The sequence below is a fragment of the Pogona vitticeps genome, chromosome 2 (assembly GCF_051106095.1).
Source record: "Pogona vitticeps strain Pit_001003342236 chromosome 2, PviZW2.1, whole genome shotgun sequence".
Classification (NCBI taxonomy): Eukaryota; Metazoa; Chordata; class Lepidosauria; order Squamata; family Agamidae; genus Pogona; species Pogona vitticeps.
The window spans coordinates 241,883,523-241,906,977 of NC_135784.1; the positions used below are offsets into that span (position 1 = coordinate 241,883,523).

Sequence of the window (23,455 nt, forward strand, 5' to 3'; positions counted from 1 at the left end):
TAAAACTGATAATTGTTTTTATTAGACAGTCTGCATAGTTCAAACTTTTTTGTGCACAGTGACTTTAAGGATCTTTTACACTCGAACAATGGCTTCCCAGTCTGTACTATTGCACTGTGTGGTCTTTGGTCCAGCGGTAAGGCATTCCAATGGGAGACATAGCCGCTGCTTCCTCCTCTTCATTTAGCTGAATGCTTCTTAAACAGGTTTATGTATTCCTGGACATCGTCTGGAGAGCCCAAGACAATAGGCACACGCTGGTGAATGCTTTCAGGCACAATGTCCAAGATGGCCTCTTTGCCTGTTGTCGCCATCCCTCCAGCCTTCTCCATGATGAAGGCCATAGGGTTGCATTCATACAGTAGCCTCAGCTGGAAGCACATGTTTCAAAAAGAAGAAGAGGTCAATCCACTACATAAGCAAGCAAGCTTATTTATAAGTAGAGCACATGGTGGTGGTACAGTACGTTGGTTTTTCACAGTGCAGTATGTTTACTCAAGCATATGTTTCACTGCATCCAAAGAACTACATTAAGCAGTATCTATATTTTGGATTTCCGTCTTAGTGTAGAAATGGAGATTTTATATTTTACTTATTCCCTTCCTCAGATTTTTTTTCTTATCAGACACATTTTATGCATTCTTGAAAAGACCTAGTGTGGTGTCATGTAGGGTTAGTGTGGTAGCTTAGAACTGGAACATTCCCACTTCAAAACCTTACTCCGCCATGACCTTTGATCTGCCATTATCCCTCAGCTTGACATATCTTAGGTGGGGATTGTGAAGATAACATGGAAGGGGGAAACCATGTACACCACCTTGAATTCCATTGAGGAAAACCAGGTAAGCATCATTGAATGCAAGAATGATCAGTAAAAACGTGCAAGAGGACAAGCATTATCAATTGTGTACATAGAAAATCCCGTTCCCTTCTGAACTAGAGAGAAAAGGTTCTATTTGCAATATTGCATCATTCTGTGTAAATGAGTAACTGCTTCTTATCTATATACTGAAGCAAGCATTGAAAGAATTTCAACCTTCAGATCAAAACTTTTAAAACAATTATTCCAGAGTAACTACAGGCCCTTCTCCTGTCCAGCCATGAGCTGGTGCAATTTTATGCCATTGAAATACTTGGCAATCTCTGTGGCGCTGAAACTGGAGATTACACTTAACTACCATTTGAGAGGAAGTAAACTGTGAATGCAATTCTTTATAAAACAAAATAGTTCATCTTCTTACAATAGAGCAGTTGTTAAATCTAGCTCTTAACCAGTTATGATTCAATTATTCTTGGAGTGCCTCCATGTGTGAATAAATCTTTTTGCAGTAATCCCCAGGCTTGCGGTATACAGACTGGTAGGATCCTGAGTGGTGGATTGCACCAACCTGGAGTTCAGGTGAGGCTTGGCATTTTTTCATTGCTTTCCCATGACCCAGACTTCCCATTATATTTAAAAATATCACAAAAAAAAGCAAAAGGTCCCCTCCCAGCTCTCATTCCCTGTTGAGCCAGCATTTGAACTACACAGGTTTTTAAAAGCATTTTTAAAAAAGAAAAACATTTAAAAATGCTATTTATTTTGAAACATGGATCCTTCACCAGCATTCTGGAATCAGACAACTGATAGCATAGGTTCAGAGCTGAGCTTCTCAAAAGTGTGAATGCCAAGATTAATGTATCAGCAAGAAGAAGGAAATCCAGTGGGTGGCCATAGAGAACACTGTAGCCTAAAGGAACTGCCAGGGAGGGGGGCTGCACATGTTGCTTTGCCTTTTACCAGAAGATCCATCAACGACAGCCTGCATTTCTTCTGAATCAGGAGCAGGATAAATGTATGAGAGTTCTCCCCTTGCTTTGCAGCAAACACAGCAACTCTCTGGAGTGTATTTGTTCAGTGTGCCAAGGCTAAGAAATGTAAGCTGAGATACTATAATAGTGGCATCAGGAACCACAGTAAGTATATGTTACATTACCTTTCCTTTTGGACTTTTTGAATTGGCTGGATACAGAAAGATTCCCCCATACACCAGAGTACGGTGCACATCTGCCACCATGGAGCCTATGTATCTGCTGCCATAAGGAGAGCTACCATCCTAGAATAGAAATTTGGGGGGAAACAGTGTATTAAAATGAATGTTTCCCTAAAGACAGACAGATCAGCCTTCCCCAATGCACTGCCTCCCAGATGTTCTGAACTTCAAAGCCCACCAGATCCATTTCACTATAATGGTCAAGACTGTTGAGAGTTCTAATCGAAAACTGGTGGGGGACATCAAGTTGAGGAAGTATGTTTTAGAGCAGCCATTCTCAATGAGGGTGGGGAGATATGGCCACCTGAGGGGCTCTGGAAAATTTGAAGGGGGGCACAAACTGGAAACAATTCTTCATCCACCACTTTATAAGTTTCCTATGCAACTTGTACAATCCTGATTTGGCCTATACTTCTTTCATATTGTGTTTATGGCTGTGGCCAAAAAAGGGTTGAGAATGGCTGTTTTAGAGCTTCTAAGCCAGAAATGGGCACCTTCCAGAGGTCTATGTAGCAACATCTAAGAGCACCCTTGACTTGAGCACCCCTCAAAAAGATGCTTTGGCAAAGAAGCTCTTCGAACTGAAAATACATTGATGGGGCCTGAAGACATGGCAAAATCCTGTATATATTTTTCAAATGAAAAGGATGGGAGCATTAGGGATTGGTAACCATACTGGGAGCCCAATGAGCTTGCACCTTTGCCCACCTCTGCTCTCAATTAGTGACAGTGGGTGAGTAGCAAGTACCCTCATGAAGTCCAGTAAATAATGGACATTTGCCTCTTCCTCATTGGGTGCTGCGACAAGGAGAACAAAAGCTGTTCTAAGGAGGAAAGATGTCCACACCCTCAGACTCCCAGCACGTTCTCTGTAGGGAAGCCAGCCAGAAAAACCTTATGGTCACACTAAAGATCCATGTGTAAAGTTAAGGCACTGGAAAAGGGTCAAGCACTTCATGCATAGAGATTGTGTACTACTCTGAAAGAATGCAGTCAGATGCCTAATTAGGCATGTTGAGAAGACTCTCCCCAAATTACAAAGTTCTTGCACAGCAAGAAAAGCATGCAAAACATCCTGTACAATAATCACTCTTATATTGCATATATCCTCTGCCGCCTATAATAGATTCCTAGTCTTTCAATACCTAGTGAAACAGAGGAATGTGTCCTATCACAGGTGGGCTTTGTGGACACCTTATCTGGTCTTATTATCCCAGAGTTCAGCCTTGCTTCTTGTACTGCATACACAGTTCAGATGCAGTAAAATAACTATTTTGATCCATATACATTTCCTTTAGTAGAGGATGTTTGGACAATGCTCCTATGGATTTAATTCACAGGTTTGGATTTAATCCACTACAATGAACAGGGCATCTAAATCCAAACCATTGTGGAATTATATAAAGCAGATGTATGGGGATTCAAAGAAACAAGGATTGTGTGATTCCCCATTTATATTCAGGATGTGAACATTACCTGTGGAAATTTCTTCTGCTTAAGATATTCTGTGACAGCAGGATCAAAATATGCAGCATATCCCTCGTTGAGGCTATAGATATTTCCTTTTTTCTTTATTTTCACATCTCTGTTGACCAAAATGAATTCCCCAATTGCCTAGCATTTTAAAAAAATTAACATAATTATAGAAGATACTTTATACCCCAATGAATTGCATGCATACTTTATAATTTTTTTTAAAAAAAACAACTACTGCAGTATGAAGTTATGCTGGATAAGTTAGTATTGGCAGAACAGACCAAGTTTAGAGCTTTAAACCAGCCAGAGAATTTGTATCATCACATCAAACACATCCAGTTTTCCCAAGTTCTCTTGTAACCTGGTTAAGAAGCAACAAGAAACACCTTCCAACAACTGACTACAATTTATTTGGATATTTTCTCAAAATACTTTGCAACACCCATACAAATCTCATCCAGACTACTGGCAGTTACTCATAAATGGTGGTTTCTATTTAAGAAAGAAGAAATATTACAGTATAAACAAAGCATAAAACTTTTAAACATCCAAAAGAAACAAAATATATAAATATATATTACATAACAACTATCTGAAACGTGCACTATGGTAAATTCCACATTCTATTGGTGGAAAATATTAAACTCCAGTTCCTTCAGTGTGAACGGACAGTCAGTCAAAGCTTTCATATGCAAAAAGCAATTATAATTTAAACTAGTTGAACTATGGTGAAACATGCAGAAACTCAAGGAGGACGACAGTCTAGGTTAAGGTCTCACACAAACAAACACCCCACTTACTCTTTCAGACATCAGGATGCAATCTGAAAGTGTACAAGAACATCGGTTAACATGATTTTGTTCTGATACTGATTACAAGAAGAGAGCCTTTTACTGGAAGTGTTTAGATTGTTTTGAAATGGCTACTGGGGTAAGCAGTGCTATTTCATGTTCTAAGAGCCAAAAAAAAATGGATATACTAAAGACTGATGGATATATGAAAGCTGGTCTTTCCCTTTCATATACATCCTGCAGCTAAATCTGCTCCTTTTTAAATACTCAAAAGTAAGGGTGTCCCAACTTATAATCTTCACTCTTTTTGTCCAACAACTATGGACGCAAGTTAGGTCCCGCCATCTGCACAAGGAACTCGTCCCATTTCACTTCGCTTTTATGGATTTTTTTTTCTTATACAAGTTGTAGGCTTGCTAGTCTCCTTGCTCAACAACGGAGCAGAAGGACAGTGGGAGGCAAAAGGCTGAAGTCCCCTACACCCTGCATTCCAGTTGTAAACCAGACTGGTGACCCCAGGTATCCTTTGGTTAAGAAAAATGGAACAGATGCTTTGCAGTATATTAGCTATAGCTTTCCTGTATATAAATTGGTTCTAAAAGTGGAAATGAACAAAGCATTCTGGGCTGACTGAGTTGGAAGAAGATATGGTGAGAATGGCCTGGCAGGGTGGCTGGAGCTTGTAGCGCCCCCTACCTTTCAGTAGCATGAACTACCTTGACTAGGAAGCAATTCATCTTACAAAGACCACCATGATTTTCAACTTGTTAGCATCACAGCAAACTTGTACCTTTCTATTCTCATTTCACACACAGAAACCAGAGACTGAAAGAACATAACTGCAAAACCAAGGCCAAGCAAGAAGTTTAACTCAGGAGTCTTAAGCCAATGACCTCTTCCTTGTCTGGCACTCACTTTAAGTGACTCCTTTAAGAACAGTGTTTTGTTACTCCACATGCCATTTTTAGAGCAGAATTGACTTCATTTCCTTTACAGAAATCCTATTTCTCATATGTATACATGGTTCACAAATTGATGATTGTAAAGCACAAAAAATAAAAAGCCATGGGCCAATCCTCACTTAAATTCCTTACCGGATCAAGCATAAAACAGTTGACACCACATTCCAACGCCAGAACAAGCATGGTGGCACTGCCATAGAGGGCATAACCAGCTGCCACTAGATTACGTCCTGGTTGCAGAGCATCTTTCTCAGAAGGTGCACCTGGTGAAACCTTGAGAAAAATAGAAAAGCTTTCAGATCTGGAAGTTTATAACAGCAATTTTTACCTCAAGGTATTCTCCTCCTCATAAATATCAGAGATGGAGATGGCTAAAGAAAGACAACTGGAAAGGGTAATCCTGATCTACTGAAGATATTTTCATGTGGCTGGCATGAATGGGGGCTTGACTGGTACTTTAGTGCTGGGGGAGATTTCCCTAATCCCAGTTGTCTGAAGAATCCTCCTCAGTGTAAGTAACCATTTAGAGTATGATAGGGTATATCTCATTACCTCATCACCAACATAAACCCTAGTTATTGGTGAGTAGACTCTTCTAAGCTATAGAAACCGTAATTTTTCGAGAATTAGGTTTAGTCATGCTCTTCCTAAGCCTAATGAACACTCCTGCTAAGACATTCCTACTGATTGTAATCACCACGACCTAAAGCCAAATACTATTCCAAACTAGCAAAATTGAAAACCACAACTGAATCAATGAATGGCGAGTTAATATTTATGGAAACAATTGTGATTCACTAGATCTACTGTAGTTGGGACTGCCAGCTGCATTCAAGGCCCACAAACCTAATCCCAAGCACATCTTCTAATAGCTTATACTTGGGGATAGGGAGGACTGGGTTTGAAGACATACACAGGCAAGCCCCAATTCTATCAGATCCCCCTACTTTAAATTCCTGGCTAAAAAGCAGCTAGAGGGCATGCAGCTTATTCCCTTTCAGTCCACCTGAGGACTAGGTCAACCCCGAGCATCTAGCTGCATGCCTATGTGCCACTCTCATTACTTTTGGGTGTATTAAGAAACTATCTTGAAATTTATGATTTTTTTAAAGACCAAGGGGTATCTGATAAAAACAAAGAGCCTCTTCTCCTTTCCTACCATCTTCCTCTTTTAACCTCACAGGGTCATCCATCGCTGGTCCAATCTTTATTAAATATGCCTATTGCTTGTACATTTAATAAGTACCTATAAAAAGACTTTGTTGGTTTAAAGGTATCCATTAGTAATGTGCAAGGGGCAAAAGTCCTTTCTTAAATTCAAGTTTCTAAAGTTAGTGAAAATATTGTTATCCTACTTAAGGAAGGGATTTCACTGCATGAGGACAGGATAGAAAGAAGTTATTACAACCGCTGTAGGAAGGCAGGAGCAGGAGGGGAGACACAGTACTGTGGAATAAGTTTAAAAAGCATGCATAATAACTACAAAATAGGCAAAAATAAGTACAGAAGTTGGCAATTATCAAATTGTTGCTGCAAATTGAATTCCTACTGGAATTAACCAGACTCATACTGACACATAAGAACTCTGGATAAGATGAGTCTACACCTTCTTCTGCAAGGAAAAAATCATATCTGATTTGATTGTGTCCTAATGATCATTCCCATCAGTTAACACTTGTCACTGCTGACTATGAATCTACGAATTATTTTCAAAGCAATGGTTCTAGTTTTAATTACTCCTATAGCATCACTATTTTTGGTAGCAACCACTGCAATTTTCTGACCTTTCTGTAGATGGCAAAAATGGTTCCAATGGAAACAAGACAGTCAATGTTAGAAGAGCCATCAAGTGGATCCATGCAGACAATATATTTGCCCTATGGAAAAAGAGCATTGGTAAAAATACAATTACAACAAAACTATACAAGCAAACGTATCCTTGTTTCTCTGCTGAAACATTTACAGAATAAGCACTTTTGTCAGGATTTCTGGCAATGTCTCCAACACCATCTATATGGAGTTAAACGGAAGAATTTCCAATAGGTCTCAGGCTGGTGGGTTCTGAAGTACACATGACACGTCTTAATTTTGTACTATTCAGACATAACTTTTTTTAAAAAGAGAAGACTGTCCAAGTTTGATCACTTGAACAAAACTACGTCACCCTGAGACCCTTTTCTTCCCTCTCCTATTGTTTCTTCCATCTTGTTAATGCTTTTGCTATGTAAAAATAGTTTTGTATATATATTTATTGTACTATTTTATGTTGTTAGCCGCCTAGAGTGGTCCTGATTCGACCAGATAGGCGGGATATAAATAAAATAAATAAAAATAAACAAATTTTAAAAAATAAATATAAAAATAAATAAAAATAAATTATTATTATTATTATTATTATTATTATTATTATTATTATTATTATTATTATTATTATTATTATTATTATTATTATTACTATTACTATTACTATTACTATTACTATTACTAATAATACTAATAATACTAATACTAGTATTAGTATTATTAGTATTATTAGTATTAGTATTAGTATTATTAGTAATAGTAATAGTAATAGTAATAGTAATAGTAATAGTAATAATAATAATACTAATACTAATACTATTACTAATAATACTAATAATACTAGTATTAGTATTAGTATTAGTATTAGTATTATTAGTATTAGTATTAGTATTAGTATTATTAGTAATAGTAATAGTAATAGTAATAGTAATAGTAATAGTAATAGTAATAATACTAATACTAATACTAATACTAATACTAATACTAATACTAATACTAATAATAATAATAATAATAATAATAATAATAATAATAATAATAATAATAATAATAATAATAATAATAATAATAATAATAAAACAAAACAGTTAAGGGTTTTAAATGCAGGAACTCAGTCACTGAAGCACATAATGCTGTGAGATTGCAGGTAGTAGAGAAGTTTATTTCAGTAGCAACATTTTAAGAAATGTTTGGCAAATTTTCCTCCTACTGCATATTCCAGAATATGTATTGCCCAAGTAAGCATTAAAAAAACCACACCTGACCATAATAAACAGGCAACCCCCCCCCCCAAATCCTTAAACATCTGAGAACATTTATAACCAACAGCAGAAGTCCTGGACTTGAAACAAAATCGTCATATAAGCCATGACGCAAGGATAAGCGTCCAATCCGCTAAAACCTTTCTGCTATATAAGTACCATTAAACTGGATGCCACATGACTCAGTGAGGCTCCAGGTAGAATAGACAATACAGGTTTTTGTAGCATTAAAGAACTCAATTTTCCTTCTCAAAACACAGAGGAAAATATTATCAGAACAGTTATTCTTACCTTAACAAAATTTTAAGGCATAATACACACACCTAACATTTTATATTTTAAGTATACAGGCAACTTCTGCGGGAAGCATGTTTTAAAAGTAAATTGTGGTTTTTATTGTGCTGCTGAAATTTGGCAGTGGAGTATGGAAGCACTTACAACCTATTCTATAAGTATTTCAAGACAGTTACTGATTTGTAAACTGCAAGCTCCTCTTGTACTCAACCTTTTTTTTTGAAGAGTTGGCCCACAAAGCTGGGGGGAAGGAAGGGTTTTGTTCTTGATCCTGATGGGCTAGTCAAGGGGAAGTCAAGCTCAGACTCATCTACTGGAGTCCAGTGCATAGAAACAGGAGTACCTTCATGTGTCATTTTAAATAATTTTCTTAGTTAAACATGAGACCTTGGAATTTGCTGTCATCAAGGTAATGGGAGCAAAAGGTTGCAGTGAAACATATATAGGCGTCAATTGAGGGATTCCCTGTAAATATATGGTCCAAACGCCTTTTCCCCATATAATGGGGAAAGTAGGACAGCACAAGGATGAGTGATAGAAGAAACAGTATGTAACCCTGGCTGTTTCCACCAGTTCTCAACAATGAATGTCTCAAAAGCAGTTTTTCTCTTCAATTTGAACTCTCTTCCAATTTTGCAAAAGAGGGCAAGGGGCCTTTCAAAGTAGCACAGGGTCAAGAAAATTATCGAACAGAGGAAGAACTAAACATCCCCTCTTGACCACTGCAGCTTTTTCAGGGCCTTCCCTTGATTTAAAGTTAAAGTTTCCCCTTGACAGTCCAGACATGTCTGACTCTAGGGCGCGGTGCTCATCCCTGTCTCCAAGCCATAGAGCCAGCGTCTGTCCGTAGACAGTTTCCGTGGTCAAGTGACCAGCGCGACTAGACACGGAACGCTGTTACCTTCCCACCATGGTGGTACCTATTTATCTACTCGCATTTACATGCTTTCGAACTACTAGGTTGGCAGGAGCTAGGACAAGTGACAGGAGCTCACTCCGTCACGTGGATTCAATCTTATGACTGCGGGTCTTCTGACCTTGCAGCACAGAGGCTTCTGCGGGTTAACCCACAGCGCCACCACATCCCTTGCATTAGGACGAATTAAAAGCCGGTATTTTCTCTGTAATACTAAGGGCTACCAGCAATACTGCCTGATTACATGAATACAGAAAGGTGCTGCCCTTTGTCCTGTCGCACCCACACCTTAGGTTAATTTTTACATGTTTCAGAGATATTTGTTGCTCAACCTCACTTTGAAAGTCAGTATTGGAAAAGCTGTGAGAGACACTGACTTGTTTGTCTTCTTCCACAATGAGGACATCTTTGTTTTCCTCCGATACAATCATACAAGTTGTGAAAGATGACTTGAGCATATTGATCACCATGTCATTGGAAAGGACATCCAACTTCTTTACTTGGTCCCCTGTCACATTGGTAGAACCAGCAATTCCGTAACTGCACCAAGAGAAAAGAAACATCAGAAAAGACCACCCAAAGAAACATTTGGTTTGTTTTAAGCTGGTGAGGCACAAGTCTTAGCTGCTCATGTGTCAAACTCCACTCCATTAACTTACACAAAACCGGGAAGACTTTGGTCCCACCACTACTTGAAGCTCTCCATAAGGGATATGTTATACTTCACTACAATTACTCAGGGTTCTGGATCAAGGATTGCTAAACACTCTGTATGTGTGATACAGAGAAAAAGAAAGCAAAGGAATTCAAATGGAGCACAGACGACTAAGACTGTCATTAAGGGGAAAAATACATTTTTACTAGCATAAACTGCTGTAACTTTTTGTGGTAAGCAAAATTTTTGTGCTTTTTTTACATCTGAAATATTTTATATTAGATGTTTAGATTAGATTTTAAGTTATATGTCTAGTGTTTATTTTTAAATTCAATTTGATCGTCCTTTTAATGAAAATTGGGTAATGTAAAAGGGAGGTTGGAAAGTATGACAATTTCTCTACAATCAAAGGGGAGGTTAGGAAGGCTGGAAGTAAGTAACAGCCCTTAGAAACTACTGTATACTTTTATGGATGACTCCCAGGATCCCCCCAGGACAGTATGCTAGTTAGAGTTTATTGCAGGGGTCTCCAAACTATGGCCTGTGGGCCACATCTGGCCTGCTTTGCTGTTTTATCTGACCCGTTCCCTTCAGTTTATGTGCATGTGGGTGGGGAGGGTGTGCATGCGGGGGTTGGTGCAGATGCACGTGCGCACAAGTTCCTTCTGTCCTCAAAAATGTTGAAAATATACTATGTAGCCCTCAAGCTCAAATGTATGGAGACCTCTGGTTTATTGGATCAGTTTCAGCCAGCAGGCCTGAGGATGTACACTAGGCATTGGCACACTATGAAGCTACACTATGAATTTTTAAATTCTTTGCCTGTCTTGACTACTAAAATCTTCCAAGAATACAACAGTAGAATAGGCCATCCATTTAATCAATGCACCTCTTCAGGAAGAGCACACACCCTCCTGATTAAAAGAAACCCTAATAAGGCCCATTCTTAACAAAACAAATGGATGATCCAAACAACTACAGATGCGTCACAAATATTCAGTTTCTGGACAAGTTAACAAGAGGGTGATGGGCAATCAGTTGCAGGATGATAAATTGCAGTCTAGATCCATTTCAATCAGGGTTTAGGCTGTGACATGGAATTGAAACAGCATTGGTTGGCCAGCAAGATGATATCCTAACGAAGACAGACAGGGGGAGTGTAACTGCTGGTCCTCCTGGGTCTTTCTGTGGCCTTTGATACCATTGACCATCTTTTTGGAAAAGCTATTGAGTTTAGAGATCAGGGGCTCCGTGGGTTCTGGTCTTACCCTGGTGACCAATCCCAGATGGTACCGCTTAGGAATGCTATCTCTACCCTTAGCACCTCTACTATGGAGTCCCACAGGGATCAACCATGAAGCCACTGGGAGACATCATTCAGCCTTGATTGTGTTGCACTCCCCCTGAAAGATCAACTCCTGGACGCCGCACTCCCTAAGGCGGCTCAAATAGTGATTGTGGCTAGGACTACCTTTTATCAGCTCTGTTTAATTGCCCAGTTGCATCCCTGCCTATATAACAAATGTCTAGTAACAGTGGTTCACACACTGGCAATCTCAAAAACAGACTACCATAATGCTTTCTACTTGCCTTTATTGGCTTCCTGCCAGTTTCCATGCTGAATTCAAGGTGCTGGTTCAGCCCTTAATGTTTAGAACCTCAATACCTGTTGGAACGTCTCTCTGAGAAAATAGCTATGTGTTTCACCCGCTCCTCTTAGTCCTTGCTGCTAAAAGTGGTCACACTAAGCGAGGTCAAAAAAGTTGACAACAAAGAATCAGGCCATCTTGGTGGTGGACCCCAATTTTTGAAACAAGGTTCCAAATTAGGTACACCAGGCCCTATCCCTCCTGATATTCAGGAAATGAGTGAAGTCAGAACTATACAAAGCTGCCTTTAATAACTTATCCCCAGATACTGTTACTATTTTTCCCTTTCTTGTGCTTTCTTTTTTCTTCTATTCTAGATCTGGATCAGTGAATCCCCATGTGGATTGCATTGTTTTATGGGGCATATGGGGTTCTGAGTTTCATTTGTAAACTGCCCAGAGTTGTGTCTTCAGTAAAAGGGCGGTATAAAAATGCAAATAAATCCATCCATCCATCCATCCATCCTAATTAAATTAAATAAAACCTCTGATCCTCCAAATATTGTATTGCCAGTTGGGAGAAATGGGACTTGAACAATGTCTGTTCAGGAGTGCTCATTCTTTTTCAATTAACCATAGTTGAATGTGCCATCTGAATGCTAAACTATGGTCTATTTAGACAAGCCTGTTTCATAATCCATGGTCTGAAGTGGGATTGCTTCAAAAACTTGAAATAGATTAACTACACTTTGCTGTGCGTAAACAACATGACTTTTTATCATTAATGTAACAAAAGAGAAAAGCCTTAGAATGCCTCCTGATGGCCATCTTGGAGGAGAGGAGGAGCATGCGAATCCAAGGCTCTCAGTGGTTTAGTCACATCATGCTAAACTGTGTACTAGAGAAACTGTTGTCCTAAAGACTGTGGTTGACTTCCAGTCTCCATTAGTCTCAGCCAGCCTGGCCAATAAAGAAGGAAGAGCAAAGGAGCAGTTCATCGGGATCTGTACTTGGAAGGCAGGAAAGGATCTTACCTTCTCCCCTGCAGTATAGAGTTATACTGGACTATAGACAAGTATCCAATTTTTCATATTTGAATGTTGATATTTGTTTTCTAACTCTCAGAAATATCACTCAGCCTTACTTAATTTTTCTTAAAACTTTAAGATAAGCACAAGAGCCATTTCCTTACATCTTTACTATTGTCTTCAGATACTGGTGAGACTTGCAAGGATGTAAATGATAAAAAAGAAAGCTATTTTCACAGCAATTAACATTTCTAAAATGTTTTAAAATAGTTGCAAAAGATAAAAAGAGTATTATTTTCTCCCTTGGCAAAGAACAGAATTTGATCAATCATTAGGAGCCACCTCTGCCCCCCCCCCAGACCTGTTTAGGAAGCAATTCAATCAGATTAGCAATTTTATATTTCACTGATTTTAACAAACAAGAACAGAGCAGATGCCTAGCTTTGCAGAGGCTTACAGTTAAATAACCACAGAATACTGGTTTTTGAAACAGGGAACAAATCGGTTTTCTCTTTTTTGCTCTTCAGAACTCATTTCAATCATGAATTTAGCAAGAAAACTCTTGTGCAATTGATGCAGAAACGCTAATGCGCATGAAACGTACCTTGAACTGTAAACACTGCCTAAGGCAAAATGTGCTGTTCAAATAATACATTATCAGGGGCAAAGGCTAAAGCATGCTCCTGGATTTCTCAGAAATCTCTTTTCATGCAAGTCTCTATGCAATCTAACATTTAAAATGCGTAAATAATCTATTTTAATAAAACTATGCCAAAATAAGACCATATCAGAAATCTAGGGCTCATTCTAACTAAAGAATACCCACTAACTCAATTGCTGAATCCCCTAATGGGGATGTGGTGGCGCTGCGGATTAAACTGCAGAAGCCTCTGTGCTGTAAGGTCAGAAGACCAGCAGTCGTAAGATCGAATCCACATGATGGAGCTCCCGTTGCTTGTTCCAGCTCCTGCCAACCTAGCAGTTTGAAAGCATGTAAAAATGCGAGCAGATAATTAGGTACCACCACTATGGGAAGATAACAGCATTCTGTGTGTAGTTGCGCTGGCCACATGACCACAGAAACTGTCTTCAGACAAACGCTGGCTCTATGGCTTGGAAATGGGGATGAGCACCACGCCCCAGAGTCGGACACGACTGGACTAAATGTCAAGGGGAGCCTTTACCTTTAAGTCAATGCTTATTGAAATCCACCTTATGTTGGTGCTTCTGGAATGGAAGAATCAACCAACAGACATTATCATTGCCCAGGTGTTCACATTCTCTCTAACAAGAGCCTCATGGTTAAACTGCTGTACTGCAGCCAAAACTGTGCTCACGACCTGGGTTTCAATCCCAGGTAGCTGGCTCAAGGTTGACTCAGCCTTCTATCCTTCTGAGGTTGGTAAAATGAGTGCCCAGCTTGCTGGGGCGGCAATGTGTAGCCTGCATAATTAACTTGTAAACCGCCCAGAGAGTGCTTGAAGCACTATGGGGCGGTATATAAGCAGCACACTTTGCTTTTGCTTTGCTTCTTTGGAAGGGCTCCTTCCATGTCCCTCTAAAGCCAACTCCTATTGATACAATCAACTACAGTGGTGCCTCGCATAGCAATTGCTCCGTATAGCGACAAAATCACTTTGCGATGGACTTTTTGCCATTGCAAAAGTGATCACTTTGCGATGGTCCCTATGGGGGAAATTCGCTTTGCGATAATTGCAAAGCCCCCATTTTCGGCCAGCTGATCGGCGGTTTCAAAATGGGTGCCGGGAAAACAAAATGACCGCCCGCTGTTTTCAGGCACGGATACCTCGCTTTAGAGGCACCGAAAATGGCGGCGCTATGGAGGATCTTCACTTAAAGATGAGTTTTTAGCCCATAGGAACACATTAATCACATTTTAATGTGTTTCTATGGGCTTTTTATTTTCGCTTAGCGATGTTATCGCTTAGCAGCGATTTTTTTCTGCACGGATTAACATCGCTAAGTGAGGCACCACTGTACTTAGCAGGCATTGCATCCAGTGACATATGAAGAGAGATCACAGTTAATATAGACTCAAAGCATATCTATCACATGTCCACCCACTCTTTGGCTACCATCCGTCCTTTCAAACTAAAGTAAAGGGGTGGGGATTTCAGAATTTTTGCAAATCTTAAAGGAATAGCAGAGAATGTCAGGCCTATGATGCAGAAAAAATGAACTGTCCACCTTTAAAAATGGATGGAACAGTGGGAAAGTCCATCCCCTGCTCACATACAGAACTGGGTTACTTGGAAGTCACTTCATGAACGATGAAGTGAAGGCACAGAACCAAAGTGAACGTAAGAAAATGAGGAATTTGCAGCAACACAGTACTTTGTGAGTGCAGGGAAGAACAGGCAACTTCACCCCTCTGTCATTGTGAACTCTGTCCCTCAACATGTACTATGGAAGATACAATGTTAACTGCCTCCCAAGCTCTTGATGTTGCCCATTACAGGGTGGAAATTATCTGATACATTAATTGTACTGGGTTGTTTCCAATACCAAAAAAAAAATTTCAAATCTAGAGATGGGCAAGAACTGCCAGTTCGGCGGTTCATGCCAGTTCACTTTTTGGCTGGTGTTCAGTGCTTCCCAGTCTCAACTCCTGTGACAGGCGTCCACTCAGAGACAGGGCTTCCCTGCCCTGACTCCTCCAGGTGCTTCCTCTGAATGGACACCCTCCAGAGGAGTTTAAGCTGAGAAGCACCGAGTATCTGTTTGGCAAAAAAAAAAATGAATAGGCACAAATCAGTTCTACTGAAATCCCATCAACTCCATGTGTCTAGTTGAAACTAGCCAGCAGCATACTAGCCAACATAAATATTTTCTAGAAATATATTGTGAGAAGATCAGCAAAGTTGTTGGCTGAGTAACACATCAACTAGCTGTTGTACTAATATCAGGGTGTATTGACAATAATGAAAATCGCTAGGATGATGGCTGAACTGTGTTGTAAATTAGCTAGACTCAGTGAGGGAAGGATTTGCATAACTGTTTTTTTTGGGAGTTTAAGAAAGTGGTGTCCAAACAGACAGACATACAGAGAATGGGACACTAGTTTCTTTGTGTGACCACTTCCTGGGGAAATGGAATTACAAAAGTTACAGTTGCACCAGAACTTGCTCATGAGAGAAGCAACAAAATTAGAGGGTGTCCATGCTGCATATTTTGTTGTATAAGAGGAAATGCTTTTTTAAAGAAGAAAATGGGAGGAGTACATTGTAATAGGAGACTGAAAGAAAACATTACCCCATCAAGTACAGAGGCCATTGTTCTTTTTTTCTATACTGCCCTACAGCTCTGTTAATCAACTTCCAAAGCTCCAAAAACTTGCTTTTCTAGATTATAATTAGCAGAATTCCCCCAGTTATGCTGGCTGGGTGATTCTGAAGTTGTAGTCCAGAAAGCAACTTTTCCTATCTCTTTTAAATGTTTCCTAATGAGAAGGAGAAATGGGCATAGCCTTGTTGCCTCATTTGATCGGATGTAATCTGCTATTTTATAGGATTATTGTGAATGCTGTCCATATATGATAGGTCAGTTTCCCCTTCTGACTTCCTCCAGATATGCTGAATTACGACACCCATAATCCCCATCCATAAATGACAATGTTTGGGGTGAATTACAGGCATGTGGGATCCCCCTAATTCACTCCATATCTGTGTGAAGGGGGTACAGATAAGAGTCAACCCAACCTGTTTCCTTTAGGAGAGATTCCAACCTGCCTGCTCCTTCCCTGGGTCTGTGACACGAATGAAGCTCCAGAAATACACAGCGACGTTCCTGCATATGGGGAGGAAATGCAAATGGCAATGCCTAGATATTTGTGTGTGTGTGTGTGCGCGCGCGCGCGCGCTATGCAGCACCCCACTTATATGATCTGTCGATGCAAATCTCATAACAGCCACACAAACTTTCAGTCTTCATCATCTAATAAAACTACACAGGCCCAGAAGTGCACACATTTTCCTGATTCAGTCTGGTCTCGAATATTAATCTGAAAATATCATACATGCCTAGTGTGAATGATGGATGTTGTATCTTGATAATCTCAGAGGGTGGTGAATTGAGAGAAGCTGATACAGGTCAGGAATAAACAAGGGCTCTTGGGAGTAGATAGTTAGATGGCACAAAGCCTACACACCTGTCACCTCTCACTCTGAACACACAAAAATATTTGGCACATATTGCAAAATACAAGTGCAGACAAAAGATTTCCAGGTTTAGGTGGAGCTAAGTTAATATGTGCATTTGATTACTGATGACTTAAACTTCATTGACACAGTAATGAAGCTGTACCTGTTTTCAGGTGGGTTCCGCCACCGACTATCATGTCTACAAGTGTCAGAATGAAAAAAGCCCAGGTTGCTGAGAAATCGGGCAAGGTTTACCAGTTCCTTATAGCTGGTACCTCTTCACTACACTGACTTGGTAGGTAGAGTACCTTTCTCTTTCCTACTGTTGTTTGACAGCAGTCCTCACAATCCCTCATCATTAGCTATGCCAGCTAGGGTTGATTAAAGCTGCAGTCTAACAACATCTGGAGGGCCACCCACCTGATACGCTCATGTTGTGCCCTCCTTTGAGGTGGCACCATGCTGGACACTGGGCACCACAAGCTCCGTTCTCTCTATTGCACCAAGCAGAGGGGGAAGGAGGGTGAGCCAGCACAGGCAAGATGCACTTTCTTGATCCATTACCCTTTCCAAAGAAAGAGGGCAAGGCAAGAAAGGGGAAGCAGCACTTCTGCTCTGGCTGGTGCCAAACCTGAAACTGGACACACACACCCCCGGCCCAGTTATGTTCTACCTGTAAAGAAAGGGCAGCCAAGCAAAAGGAGAAGGCAGTCAGCCACACCCTCTAATCTACAGAGTAGCTTTCTCTCTCTGTGCGTCTCCTTCCTCTAGTACAGTGGGTTGAGTCAGTAAGAGCTGTTTTTGACCATTTGCGTTGAAGCAAAACTTCTTTGCTCAACCTTTTCCTGGGCAGGAGAATAAATGGAGTTACCCAGTGTAAGCAACTGGAAACCACAATAGCCACTGCCTGTGTTAACTTGTCTTCCCTTTTAGGATGACACAGTAGGCCCTATAGAATAAGGAAAACTGTGTTTTCCTACTGCCCCATAGTGCTTAATGCACTCTCTGGGTGATTTACAATTTATTTTGCAGGCTACACATTACTCTCCACACACACCCTGCAAGCTGGGTACTAAATTTACCAGTCCCAGAAAGATGGAAGGCTGAGTAAACCTGAGCCCATTTGGATCAAACTCAGGTCCTGAGGAGAGTCATGACTGCAGTACTGCAATTTCACCCCTGCACAATTAAAGTAGAGCTTGTTGGGCTTCACCCACCTTGCTGTGCTCACCAAATTAGAGGGCAGGTGTAAGAAGGCTGTTCAGCAGGGCTAAATGAGCAAATGGAATTAATTTCATTTCTTTACAACCAAACTTTCTCCCTCGCAGGGCCCAAGGAGCCTACTAAGTAGAAACTGAAGCTGTCATATTCACCAGGTCACAATTACCACCCATCTCTGTAGTTACAGAAGGGACAGTCACATTAGTCTGTGCAAGCATTTTTTTAATGTGAACTTCTGCAGACAAGTCCAGGTCATAAGACATAAGACATTTTTGTCTTTTTTTAACTTTCTATTTCTCATTTGCTTTTCACCCATTTCTGGATTCATTAGGCTGAATTGCCATTCTTTTTTACAGAGAAACAATGCATCAGGTATACAATCAGGGGAGAAAAGGGGCTGGGGCGTTTTTTGCATTGAGCCACTTTTCCGAAGCCCTGTACCCTCCAGATGTGTGCAATTTCTATTATCCCTCAGCAAAAGTGCAGTATATTACTGTACCAGCTCCCTGTCATAGGAGTTGCATTCCAACACAGCTGGAGAGCACCAGGCCGAGGAAAGTGACCCCCCCAAAAAAGAAAGAGAGAGATGAGAGGGAATGCCAGTGGGTGGGGAGAAGCAGCAGCAGCTCCCACCGAGCCCAATCCTGCTCCCTCACCCGGAGGCTGCTGCGACGCGGGTGAAAGTTGGTTGGCTTCCTGAAGTGCTAGCAATGGTTCTCCACCTGGAGACCCAAATAAGGTTGAACAAGAGCTCCCATCATCCCCAGGCAATAACGGCCCGTGATGGGAGATGTATTCTCCTGCAATATCTGAGTAGTGGATCCTGGGAAGCACCCCGGCGGGAGACTCGACCGATCGCCCGGGGCAGTTTCCGAAGTGCTCTTGCACCTGAGAAGGAAACCCGGAAGGCTGATCTCCGTTTGGGGAGGCGTGGCGAGGGGGCGACGGACAGGGATTGTTTTGCGCTTCCCCACGACCTCACACCCGCTCCCCCGGCCCCTCACTCACAGGTTGGCGATGCCCGCCTTGCGCACGGCGGTGGAGATGGCCTTGACGGCGGTGCAAAGGGAGTTCAGGAGCTGGGTGAGCTCGCCGGTGCCGCGCGCTTTCCTGCCCTCCTCCATCACGAACCGGGTCAGGGTGGTCACGTTAGTGTCGAAGGTGGATCGGTCTGTCATGATGGCACGGACGGGGGGGGGCGCAGCTGGAGCAGGCGAAGGGGGGGGAACAGCGGCAGCGCTCGGAGGTGGCGGCAGCGGCAACACCCACAGCCTGCCCGGTCAGCCTCCCTTTAGAGCCCGGAGCGAGCCCCGCCGTCCCGCCCCCCAATTTATGGGCAGGCAAAGAGTGCGGGGCGGGAAAGGGGCGTGGCCGCCCCCGCCCAATCAGGGGAAAGTCGTGGGGAAGAGCTGCGCCCCCCTCTCAGCCTCTCTCGGGTTAGGATATCAGCGTGGCTTCGATCGCAACGAGGCTCCACCTCCGCCACCGGCGGGAAATTGGACACGCATAGTCCAGCCGTGGGGGGGGGCGGAGTGGGAGGAAGAGCCGTCCAATGAGAAAAAAAAGGCGGGCAGAGGTGCGAGGACAGCAGCCAACCAGGAGCAGCGAGGTGCCCTTCGAGGGACTATCGTTTGCGTGGCCAGGCTCTTTCTCTCTCTCTCAATGTTTACTAGAAGTTCGCCTGTCACAGTGACGAGGCGCTTATTCGACAAAAGACACCTTTCACAATCAGCAAGGAGGAAGATGAGCGACAGCGGCGTGGGATGTTCACGTGGGGACATTTGGAAGGGCAGGCACTCGTGGAGACGTCGCAGAAAGTCGCAAAGGCAGGCAGCTGTACAGTACTGTATTGATCTGTAGCCATATGCTTTTGTATGTGAAGAATATGTGTACAAATACTAATGCAGGAATAGGTGATACTTTTATTGGACCATTAAGAAAAAAAAATAGACGGAGCTATTCACCTTCCTCAGGCTCTGCATCAAGTTATCACGGGTAGCTCCAACATAATACACTTGTACTGTATATGTATCACCTATTCCTGCATTTGTATTGTTTTGAGGACCCTTTCTCCTGATTTTATATATAGCTCAGTGGCTTACATATGAGCCAGAGGTTGAGAGCTTGATTCCCTCTGTGCCTTCTAGGGAAAAGTCAGTCTGTATAGCCTTGGTCAAGCTGCGCAGTCCCAGCATGCCCTCAGAAGAAGGGAATGGTAAACCATCACCGCAAGTGTTTTATACCTAGAAAACCCTGGAAAAGGTTGCCATACGTCAGAGATGACTTGATAATGCACCATCATCATTTTATTGATTCTTGGGAAATCCATTTCCCCCTGTGGTATAGTGGCAAATTTCGATGTGTAGGTAGGAGCCTGTGCAGCATTCCCTATAGATAAGCTCCTCAAGAAAAATAAACACAAAATATGTCAATTCATACCAACAGAACAGTTCCAGCAGTTTTCCCCTCCATGAAGAACAGGTACATATTTTGCTAATCTGATGGGAGTGAACTGTTCATTCCAGGCCAAGACACACACACCAGAATAGTTTGCATTACAGCAGAGAAAGCTCACAGCAATATATCCTTGCTGGAAAATCAATTTCCCCTCAGCTGCTGTGAGGATTGTCCTAAGTTTAGTGGGAAATTTGTTTAATTTCTGTACCGCCCATCTGGCAACCCAGGCCATTCTGGGTGGTTTTACAAAATCCCATAAAACAAAATATAAAGACAAACAATACAAAGCAGACTATAATCAATACAATATCAACAGATAAAAACAATATCAATAGAACATTAAATTAAAATAAAGAAATCATGGTAGAGATTGAATTCTGGTCATTTTAGCACTATTGTATCAGATGTCATCGAGTATAGGAAGGCCTGTCTAAACAGAAATGTTTTTAATATTTAATGGGGGTAAACATGCCTTAGGTACTTTGACTATAAACAGCCAGTCAAAAGCATTACTGAAATGGAGGTAGATTTCATTCATAACATTCTCTGATCTGTCGTTTTTGTTATTCTGTAAAAAAAAAAAAAAGCAATATTAGCAGAAGAAAATTGGATGATATTTCAGTGGGGGATGTAGAAATGCTCAATGGACAGCAGTGGAAAGTGACACTGCAAGAAAAAAACCCTTACTGTAAGTAAGAATTGTTGCTGGAGACTTAAGGCCAAGGTCATTCATACTATGGCATTCTTGATTTCTGGATATGGATGTGAAAATCCAGCAGACCTTTAAGTTCAGACAGGCCTTTGACAAGATACTAAACTGACAGGAAGGGGAAAAATCCCAACTCAGGCTGTGACTACAGAGTAAAATACACCAAGATTTGCTCTGGTTATAAAATGAATGAATTCTTCCCACCCCCCACCAATCACCTGATGCAAAGGCTAATTTGAATGAATCCTGCTCTTTTTGCTCCTGAAATGGAGTTTTTCTTCTGTCACTGAGAGCTTCTTCTGCCTTTTTCAATCCAGAACAATTTAAACAGACTTTTAACTTTATGATCAGTTCTTTTGTTCCGCTGAAGGACAAGGAGGCATGTCTGCGGGTGGTGTTGTGGTGATATCGGCAGCTGGGACATGATGTTTAGAGAGAGTATGAATAGCTGCCCCCACTATCTTTCCCTGATATTCCTGATATATATTTTTTCATTAATAAGCAAGTTCAGCACCATGTCATTGCATTAATATATTAGTTTAGCATCAGATCACCTCTGCTGAATTTTTTTTTTAAAGCGAACCATAAAAGCAGCTGCAGAGGCAGGAACAAAGGAAGGGAGGGAAGCTGTGCCCTGAAATGCAGATTGTACTTTGAGGGTCAGTCTGCAGCCCTGGTGTGATCACTCAAAGCAAATGGAAGAGGAAGATAGGCTGTGGATCGAACTGCAGGAAAGCCAAATTGCTCCAATGTAGTTGCAGCCTCAGATCAGATCAAGCCTGAACTTGGTGTCATAGTTTCGATGTGTTATGAAAAGACGAGACTCACTGGGTAAAAAAAACAATGTTAGGAAAAATGGAAGGCAATTGGAAAAAAAATGAAGATGTAACATGACATGGATTAGCTCAGTATAGGAAGCATTTGGTTTGGACTGAGCAAGATTGCTTTTTGGAGGTCATTAATTTGTAAGTCAGAGTAGACCATTGGTCTAGATGGGTGGTGTATAAATCAATCAATCAAACAAACAAACAAATAAACAAATAAAGTAATGGGCCGTAACAACCACTATAAAGCACCATTTCCTTACCTATCTTGAGCTGCAGTCCCCCGCATTACATCTTCATTCTTTTTCATCAGATTGAGTATTGTTTTTCCTTTAGGAGAAGACAGAGCAATTGCACTTTCTTTCTGTCACTGGTTGAAAATTGCCCCATCTTCTACATGCAGCAGACCTGGTGCTTCTTTGTTATTCCTCTTGTTCTAAATGTAACTGATCTACTCCTTTATATTATTTGTAGCCTTTAATAACCCTGAACTCATTTTGACCTTTTCCTTGCAAATACGTACTGACTACTCATGTGTACTCTTCCTTGGACATTTGTCCTCCTGTGGTGTCATATACGTTCTGCTTTTGAATATCCAAACATTCCTCATGCAGCCACCCTACCTTCTTTAGATACTTTCTGCTTTTTTCCACGTTAGAATTTAGAATTTCCTATTTAGAATTTGCAATTATGTCTTCAATATCTCCTCTTTAAGAAATCCCTATCCACTGTGAACTTCCTTCCTTCCTGAGCATTTCTGACCGCAGGATCTTGTGTGGTATTACATTAAACTTATAGAAATCAGTTTTCTTAAAGAGTGCTGAGTGTATTCAGAACATTGGTTGACTACATTTAGCTTTCCCTCTTTTTTTCTGTTTAACTCATCCTAAAAATATGAGATCACTTTCATCCAAGGTCCACATTGTTATACTTTCTCTTCCCAACCTTTATCCTCCTCATCTGTATTTTAATGTAAAAAAATCATCATTTAAATATTTTCAGCACCTTGAAATGCAATACGTTACACGTGGTTCATCTTCAACCGTATATAATGTACTGAAATGCAATTCGTTATATATGGTTCATCTATATTATGTCAGTGCTCAGCACTTAATAAAACATGACCATATACCGTGTTTCTCCGATAATAAGACACTGTCTTATTATTTTTTGGGTACAGAAAAACACCAGAGGGCTTATTTTCAGGGGAGGGCTTATTTTAATGAACATTAACAGCAATTTTAATAAACAGGTATGGTAAATGTGAACAAAAAAA

At 41.0% G+C, this 23,455-nt stretch overlaps 1 protein-coding gene across 3 annotated transcripts; it reads right to left on the bottom strand.

The window, feature by feature from the left end:
• LOC110085547 (fructose-1,6-bisphosphatase 1) lies at nucleotides 1-22,895 on the bottom strand. Of its 3 annotated transcripts, none has more exons than XM_072992315.2 (7): nucleotides 22,443-22,895; nucleotides 9,915-10,077; nucleotides 7,047-7,139; nucleotides 5,395-5,535; nucleotides 3,510-3,647; nucleotides 1,977-2,096; nucleotides 1-371 (listed from the first exon to the last, which is right to left on the bottom strand). In XM_072992315.2, exons 1-7 carry the CDS (start codon nucleotides 22,487-22,489, stop codon nucleotides 180-182), a joined length of 894 nt encoding a protein of 297 aa, XP_072848416.2. In that variant the 5' UTR covers nucleotides 22,490-22,895; the 3' UTR covers nucleotides 1-179. The 3 variants fall into 3 exon arrangements, with proteins under 3 accessions (XP_072848416.2, XP_020661486.2, XP_078242289.1); XM_020805827.3 differs by lacking the exon at nucleotides 22,443-22,895 and adding an exon at nucleotides 19,198-19,473; XM_078386163.1 differs by lacking the exon at nucleotides 22,443-22,895 and adding an exon at nucleotides 16,528-16,610.
• Between the last annotated feature and the right edge of the window lie 560 nt (nucleotides 22,896-23,455).